Source organism: Colobus angolensis, unplaced genomic scaffold, assembly GCF_000951035.1.
Source record: "Colobus angolensis palliatus isolate OR3802 unplaced genomic scaffold, Cang.pa_1.0 Scaffold83, whole genome shotgun sequence".
NCBI lineage: Eukaryota > Metazoa > Chordata > Mammalia > Primates > Cercopithecidae > Colobus > Colobus angolensis.
Genome location: NW_012122154.1, coordinates 598,423 through 607,366, shown reverse-complemented (window position 1 = coordinate 607,366; position 8,944 = coordinate 598,423). Strand labels below are relative to the sequence as shown.

General features: G+C 42.1%; 1 protein-coding gene across 5 annotated transcripts in view; it reads right to left on the bottom strand.

Annotated features, from left to right (window-relative positions):
- EZH1 (enhancer of zeste 1 polycomb repressive complex 2 subunit) overlaps positions 1-8,944 on the bottom strand; it is a 57,648-nt gene that overhangs the window by 16,079 nt on the left and 32,625 nt on the right. For 4 of the 5 annotated variants that reach the window (XM_011929683.1, XM_011929684.1, XM_011929682.1 and 1 more), the window contains 6 exons: positions 8,163-8,282; positions 6,641-6,761; positions 4,129-4,305; positions 2,936-3,038; positions 2,286-2,449; positions 1,810-1,901 (listed from right to left, as the gene is read on the bottom strand). In XM_011929683.1, the coding sequence (XP_011785073.1) occupies positions 1,810-1,901; positions 2,286-2,449; positions 2,936-3,038; positions 4,129-4,305; positions 6,641-6,761; positions 8,163-8,282 (777 nt within the window). The remainder of the gene's footprint in view (positions 1-1,809; positions 1,902-2,285; positions 2,450-2,935; positions 3,039-4,128; positions 4,306-6,640; positions 6,762-8,162; positions 8,283-8,944) is intronic. The other variant, XM_011929686.1, reaches the window with a different exon arrangement.

The following is an 8,944-nucleotide window of genomic DNA, read 5'->3' as shown; positions in this document are numbered from 1 at the left end:
GTAGTAAAGGATATTATACAATTTTTGTTAATTGTCCTAGGTGTCATAATGTGGTTATGTAAGAGAATGTCTTTGTGCTGAAACATTTACCAAATGAGCATCACAATGTCTGCAACTTATTGTCAAATGGTTCAGCAAAAAATATACATACACAAATATATGGAGAAAGGAGATATAGAAAAAAATGTTATCAAATCCAGGAAGAAGGTATCTTTCAACTCTGCATGATTGAAAATGTTCTTAATAACAGTTGGGGGAAAATAGTCCAGCATTATATTTAATATGAACTCAAACCTAAAACGCAATAAAAGAAAAACTGTGCATACATATCTCTGTAAGTTAAACGTGCATACATTTCAGGCATTGGCAGCATCTTTGTAATACATGTACAGGGTATCAGGGTGACTCCTGTGAGAAGGGCAATGCCCTTTTGACTTATATAAATGCTGATATGTTGACATAACATGGTATATATTTTTTTAAAGCATGGAGTAATTTCATTTTATTATTTTTTGAGATGGAATCTCACCATTTCACCCAGGCTGGAGTGCAGTGGCATGATCTCGGCTCACTGCAGCCTCCACCTCCTGGGTTCAAGCAATTCTCCTGTCTCAGCCTCCCAAGTAACTGGGACTACAGGCATGTGTCACCACGCCTGGCTAACTTTGTATTTTTAGTAGAGACAGGGTTTTACTATGTTGACCAGGCTGGTCTCAAACTCCCGACCTCAGGTGATCCACCCTCCTCGGCCTCCCAAAGTGCTGGAATTACAGGCGTGCACTACCACGCCTGGCTGAAAAACATGGAGTAATTTTAAAAGCATGACCTGTGGAGTTAGACCCTGGCTTGAATTTCATAACTGCCATACTACTGACTTATCAACAAACTTTAGGCAAAACATATAACTTCTGTAATCCATAGTTTCCTCTACCTCATGACACTGTTACAGGATGAGAATAAGATAAGGTATGTTAAGGGCCTACTATGGTACTTGGCACATAGGAAGGAGTCAATACACATTAGGAAAAAAATAAACCCAATAACGTCTATTCTTTTGCTTTTACTGTACGGCCCATTTTCCACGTGTGCCCAACAACATTCTCTACCATCTTTCCGTCTATTATCCCACTAAAGATAGTTCCAAAAGCACTTGGCTGGCTGTATAATTTTAATAGGTAGCAGAAATTTTATCAAGGTATTTTACTCATTGCCTAGGCTCATCCTATTGTGTAAAAAGCCAAAACTGTGTCTTTGGCAAGTCCAGTTGATCTATTTCCTTCTAGCTCTCAGTATATTGCCTCCCCACAGGTATGCCAGGCTATTTATGCTGCTTCATAAGGTCTGTCCATCGGGGAAGGGTCCATCTGGTCAATCACAACAAGACATCAGCATCATCTCGTGCTATTCGTCTCATAGTTATATGTGTTTATAAGAAGATAGCAAAGAAACTAGAGAGCGTACGCACCCCCCCCGGCACACACTTTGCTCCAATTCTAACAATACAGTTTTAGGCTCTGAAATCTAAGCAGATGATATTTAGCGCAGGCAAGCCTTTAATGATTTTTGAATCTGCACTCCATCAGACTAACTTTATAGTCCTACCATGTCTGGGGAGTTCCTTAAGAGCGGTCCCACACTAACTGGGGAGCTCCTTAAGAGCAAAAACCATGTTTTATTTGTGCTATATGACCCCCAGAGTGCTACGTACTGGCTCACGTGGCTTGTGTTCCCAGAGGCAGAAAGCCTAAGGACCATTTCCTGCTCAATCTTCAATGAAGTTAATAATGCCAGAACAGCTTAAGAACGTACCAGCAAAAGGAAGCAGTCTGTGCCACATGGTTCTGGTTCAATCTTGATTTCTTTATTCTTGCGTTTATATACATTAGGGGTGGCATGAAAAGCTGGAAAACAAAAACTGTCTTGTTGCCAGTGGTCTATCCACTTGACAAGATGGGGAAAAACAAAATTGAATTAGAGAGCTATTGTAGGAGTTAGAATTTGATATAAACAGCTACTATCAGGGTGCACAAAATTCAGTCATTTCTGACGCCAACACAATGCTTTCAAAGCTAGGAGGTCCTGAGGGACAGATATATTGCTGGTGAGTCTGTCTCGATCATGCAGAGCATGTTGCAGTATTTGAACAAGGGAAAACAGAACTGACCCTTTGTAAAACATCAGAACAGAAGCCAGGAACTCTAGACGAGAAACCAGAACAAAGAGAAGGAAATAGTGGCTGGGGATGGAAGAGAGGAGAGCATTTCAAACAGAATAGCCCCACTCACGGTGAAGGAAGCAGTCGTATTTAAAGCAGCGCCGGCAAAAAAGTGTGTGGAAGGAGTGCAGAGATTGCTCCCGCTGCACAGACTTGGCATTGGGGCCATCGATGTTGGGTGTGCACTGAGGGGGAAGTGCATTGGGGTCTGACATCTCTGTCAGCTCTCGATACCTATTTAAGAAAAGAGAGATAAGAGTTCCTCCAAGGGACCGCCTCCACTGAGGAAATACAGATTGGGTACTGACAGTAGCCCACCTACGGTCTGCCAAGGGAGGATGGGTGTTTTTTATAGGTCTAGTTGATAAGAGAATGGTAGATAACTAAAGTGGGTACACCATTGTAATTATGCTGGGTTGGGCAAATGTTGGAAAGTAAGGGGAGGGAAGGATTTGATAAGATGGTGCTGGAGTAACTCTCCAGAAAAATGGCAGAGTAAAAGTTCTCTGCCCAAACCCACTCAAAAGCCAGTATATGATGACCCTTAATATAGTAAGGGGGGCATTCAGAGGTAATTGAGTAAGCAAAAATAATCCAAGTGCAGGCAAATCATAATGCCCTTACCATAATCAAAGCTTTTTACTAACCAAAAATTAGGAGGGAATAAAGGTTTTGTCCCGAGCACTCTGTATACAGCCTAAGTGGGACAACTTTCCCTACCTCTCCTTCATGTCATCTGGGACACCATTCTCAGGGAACATTGAGGCAATTGCACTGAAGATCATGTCATTTGGGAACTGTTTCTTGGAACTCTTTTTGTTGCCTGAATTGAAAATGACAAAAAGCTCCTGAGTGCGATTATCAGAACATGCAAACAAATCTGTGCGATCTTTTTTCCTTTTGTCGCAGCATTTTGATTAGAGCTGCTTTGTTACCTAACCACTGATTGTTTGGAGATACATAAACATCAGTGCTATCTGAACTTATCTGATGTAGGCTACCAGTAAATAAGGAAGTTAGAGTAGTCTACATACTAACCACAAAATCCACCGTCCCAATTAGAATCTGGATGTGAGGTGGCTCACGCCTGTAATCCCAGTCAGTACTTTGGGAAGGGCAGTACAAGGGGGCAGATCACTTGAGGCCAGGAGTTTGAGACCAGCCTGGCCAACATGGTGAAACCTCAACTCTACTAAAAATACAAAACTTAGCCGGGTATGGTGGCACGTGCCTGTAGTCCCAGCTACTTAGAAGGCTGACACACAATAATCGCTTGAACCAGGGCGGCGGAGGCTGCCGTGAGCCGAGATTGCACCACTGCACTCCACCTTGGGTGACAGAGCAAGACTCTGTCTCAAAAAAATAATAAATGATAGATTTTAAAAATAAAAATAAGAATTTGGAGGTGAAAAGAGTGTTCATGGAGAGACCTGAACACAGAAGAATTCTATCATAAAGTGAATGCTGAAGAACTAGACTGATACTATAATTATGATATAATAAAAGAGAATACACTATGTCCCTGGACATAGTGTATAATTAAATAACATATAATATAATTAAGGTATTAAATTTTAAATTAAGTAAACAGTGACATGGAAAAGTACTCACAAGATTAAATAAAAAGGGATATACAATTTGATATATACATATACATAAATTGGCATGATCCCAATTTCACATAACACATATAATTAGAAATGAATAGCAATGATTATTCTGTCAGTTCTTCTACTTTCTTCTTCACCTAAGTCACAGCTATCTGAAGCTATCAGTTAATGATCATGTTCTCCTTTTAAGTGAACCAAGAAGCAGCACCAACAGCCTTTAATAGGCCACAAACCTTTCCAGTTCTTCCTTCTTCCCTATCCCTGTCACTTTAAAAACGGAATAAGGGAGCCAGTGCTATGTACCTTCAATAGCATGTCGCTTTCTCTTTCTTGTTACTGGCAGATCTTCTTTGCTGTCATCCTGCTTTCCATCTGAGGTGTCATTGTGCCCATCCTCCTCGTCATCTGAGTACTGATTCAGGGCATCGACCAACTCCAGAAAAACAGCATCACTAATCAGGACGGATCCAGGGATCATCTCTGAAACATGAGGATTCGAAGGATGAGCAGTGGTGACTTCACATTCCATTAGTCCTCCTAGGCAGGTTTTCTTGTGCTCACTCTAGAGGCCCAGATAAGTCACATTGTGTACATTTTCACATGGGAGATCTGGAAATTACAATCATTTGACTGGCTACTACACATGGAGTGGGCAGCTGGCTAGAGTAGGAATATAGCTGTAGGCTTTATGCTTTTTTTTTTTTTTTTTTTTAAGATGGAGTTTTGCTCTTGTTGCCCAGGCTGGAGGGGCAATCTCGGCTCACTGCAACCTCCGCCTCCTGGGTTCAAGTGACTCTCCTGCCTCAGCCTCGCAAGTATCTGGGATTACAGGCATGTGCCACCACCCCAGCTAATTTTGTATTTTAGTAAAGACAGGGTTTCTCCATGTCAGGCTGGTCACGAACTCCTGACCTCAGGTGATCCGCCTGCCTCGGCCTCCCAAAGTGCTGGGATTACAGGTGTGACCCATTGTGCCCAGCCATAGGCTTTATTCTTACTGAAGAACTTCACTTCCTCAGTCACAAGTCAACTCTGAATTTCTGGTTCAAAATCTCACGAAAGTTTGTCCAAACAATCTCCAGTAGGGCAGAGAAAAAATAATAAAATGAAAATTCTCTTGGCTTTGCTGCTGATGAGTTGGTAATGACGTCTCTAAATCAAAATACAGCAATTTTTCCTAAAATTGTATTTTATGGAGATGTACTACAAGGAGGTCTTTGAACACTAGGAGGCACTGTGGACAAATAATGTAGTTCAACAGCATCACAACAGTGCCTACAATTGTCAAAAGAGCAGGTGGGGCTGTTGGTTTACAAATTGATGGGAAGCCTCTCCTCTTTCCATTTCTTACACATGGACAGACTTTTCTAGAATTACAACTAAATCCAAACACTTGCTTTTAGGAAATTCAGATTATTAAAACCATCCAGGGGATGCCTGGATCAAAGAAGTATGACAGAGAGACTCATTGCCATTCTCAGAGAAAGAGAAATAAAGAACAAAATGATCTTGGAGGTACTTATGGAAAACTAAGTCCTAAGATTAAACTTATTTATACAATAAACTTTCTCTCCAGCCACTGATTACTACATAATCCTTTTATGTCCCAACTCCTTTTAAAATTTAACGAGGGTACTTTAAATAATTTTTATTTCTGTTTCTGCTGCTTGAATCAGAAATAACTAGGGTAATAAAAAAAAAAAAAGAAAGATAGAAAAAAAGAAATAACTAGGGTATTTTGGACCAGGCATGTTGGCTCACTCTTGTAATCTCAGAACTTTGGGAGGCCAACGTGGGAGGATTACTTGAGGCCAGGAGTTTAAGACCGGCCTGGGCAATGTGGTGAGACTCTATCTCTACAAAAAAATTTTAAAAATAAGCCAGGGCCGGGTGTGGTGGCTCATGCCTGTAATCCCATCACTTTGGGAGGCCGAGGTGGGTGGATCATGAGGTCAGAAGATACAGACCATCCTGATTCACAGGGTGAAACCCCGTCTCTACTAAAAATACAAAAAAATTAGCCGGGCGTGGTGGTGGGGACCTGTAGTCCCAGCTACCTCAGGAGGCTAAGGCAGGAGAATGGCGTGAACCTGGGAGGCAGAGCTTGCAGTGAGCCGAGACTACACCACTGCACTCCAGTTTGGGTGACAGAGCAAGATTCTGTCTCAAAACAAAAAAAAAAAGCCAGATGTGGTGGAGTGCACCTGTAGTCCCAGCCCCCCCAGGAGGCTGAAGCGGTAACATCACTTAAGCCCAGGAGGTTGAGGCTACAATAAGCTATGATTGTGCCACTGCATTCCAGCCTGGGTGACCGAGTAAGATCCTGTCTCTAAAAAAAATAAAAATACAAAAATTGGGCCAGGCATGGTGGCTCATGCCTGTGATCCCAGCACTTTGGGAGGCCAAGGTGGGTGGATCACCTGAGGTCAGGAGTTCGAGACCAGCCTGACCAACATGGTGAAACCCCATCTCTACTAAAAATACAAAAATTAGCTGGGCGTGGTGGCAGACACCTGTAGTCCCAGCTGCTTGGGAGGCTGAGGCAGGAAAATTGCTTGAAACCAGGAAGCAGAGATTGCAGTGAGCCGAGATTGCGCCACTGCACTCCAGCCTCGCCAACTAAAGTAAAACTCCGTCTCAAAAAAAAAAAAAAAAAAAATTAACTCCCAGTTATGTGATGATATTGAAATATTCTTCAGTGTGTGCCCCATGGGGCAGAAGATAAAAGCAAGATGGCGAGATGATGAGGTACCAAACAAGAGGCCTGATTCTAACAAAATTTTCTCCCAAAGACTTCAGTATTCAGTACTGCTACCTTCTTCACCATGGACTTTCCCATCATAGTTATTGATCAGCTCCTCAATAAAAGTCTCATCTTCTTCTTTCACTTCATCTCCCATGTAGGGAATATTGCACAAAACCGTCTCATCTTCTACCTGAAATCAAACCAGATGTGATTCATTCCATGAAGCCATCATGCATCTCCTCTTTCCTATTTAGTGGAATCTCTGCTGAACTTCGTTTGCTGCTTGAGTCTCCTGAAAAATGCCTTTGTCCCAGAGTTTTCTGCATTTTAAACACTGGCCATTTTGTTTTGCCAAAAAAACCTCAAATGGGGCCAAGCGTGGTGGCTCACGCCTGTAATCCCAGCACTTTGGGAGGCTGAGGCAGGCGGATCACGAGGTCAGGAGATTGAGACCATTCTGGCCAATATGGTGAAACCCTGTCTCCACTAAAATACAAAAAATTAGCTGGGCATGGTGGCGTGCACCTGTAGTCCCAGCTACTAGGGAGGCTGAGGCAAGAGAATCGTTTGAACCTGGAAGGAGGAGGCTGCAGTAAGCTGAGATCATGCCACTGTACTCCAGCCTGGCAACAGAGTTAGACTCCGTCTCAAAAAAAAAAAAAGTTGCTAATTGTTTTCATAAGTAGAGAGATAGATGGATAAATAAAAATGAAGGCTTCTAAGATTATGATGTGCAATTTAACTACAAAATAAACTGGGTAACCATAAGACATGAGTATTTTATAAAACGGACTAAGATTCTCCAATAATAAAAAAAAATTATAATTATAACTCATGCCAGTCACACTCAGTGGGAACCTAAGGTCAACTGCAGCCTAGGCTATGGATATTTTTTGGCAGTAAACAATAGTAAATAATTTTGGGGGAGTGAGGTGCTCAGCAGAGAATACAGTCATTCTAAAATCCCCAAGTAGCAAGTAAAATTATTCTGAAGTTTTATTCTAAAAGATGATTCCCTTCTATAAACCTCCACCTAATTCCAACCAGTAGTACAGCTATCTGTCACCAGGCAGAAGATAAGCAATGGCATTATTTAGAGAGGAATGATTATCAAAACCACAAATAATCCTAATAGGACTCAGCACAAAGGCCCAGATGAAAGGATTGTGTACATGTCTGTTGTCTCAGCTGTTTTTGTAGCATCTTGCATTTAGAGAATTCAGAAAGAATTACTCCATCAACAGGGAGCAGACAACCTGCTCAAGCCTCAAGAGTCTGATTTAGACTGCATTTAACTGTGCATAATATTGGGCCAAAGTACTAAGAGAAAATTGAAGTCTTGCCCAATCTTATTCATTTAAAAAAGAACCAGCATCAATTCCAAAGCACACATCAGAGAGCATAAAATCTGACAAGTTAGAATAACTTGCAAAATATATTGTTTAGAATAAGTTAATCACAACCTTGTTCTGCCCTGCATGTCCTAGCTTTGTTAAGTACTGTACAATCTTTACCCTAAGAGGAGCTCTGGCATATCAACATAAGATAATCACACAGTTTAAATAACCACCACAGTGCTTTCAATACATACCATAAAGTTCTGCTGGAGAGGGGACCAGGAATACATGATGGGAACCAATGCAACTGTGTTCAGTGACCTCATTAACATATGTTGGCTTGCAAATCCCGGGAAAATGCTCTCTATGGTACACTGAAATATAAGCAATGACATGGAGAGGGAAAGACGGGCATATAACCCAAGAAAGAAATGTAATTTCCTTCCAAAATTGGCTGGGCATAGTGGCTCATGCCAGTAATCCCAGCACTTTGGGAGGCCAAGACAGGCGGATCACTTGAAGTCAGTTTGAGACCAGCCAGGCCAACATGGTGAAACCCCATCTCTACAAAAACATAATCCAAAAATTAGCTGAGCATGGTGGTACACGCCTGTAATCCCAGCTACTTGGGAGGCTGAAGCATGAGAATCACCTGAACCTGGGAGGCGGAGGTTGAGCGAGCCACTGCACTCCAGCCTGGGCGACAGAGTGAGACTCTGTCTCAAAGAAAAAAATGATTTTAGTAGCCTCTAGTTCTTACAAACTAATAAGTTAAACTAAGAATATTCAGATGGCATTTAAAATTATAAAAAATTGGGCCAGACGTGGTGGCTCATGCCTGTAATCCTAGCACTTTGGGAGACCGAGGCAGGTGGATCACGAGGTCAGGAGATTAAGACTATCCTGGCCAACATGCTGAAACCCAGTCCCTACTAAAAATACAAAAATTAGGCCGGGCGCGGTGGCTCACGCCTGTAATCCCAGCACTTTGGGAGGCCGAGACGGGCGGATCACAAGGTCAGGAGATCAAGACCAT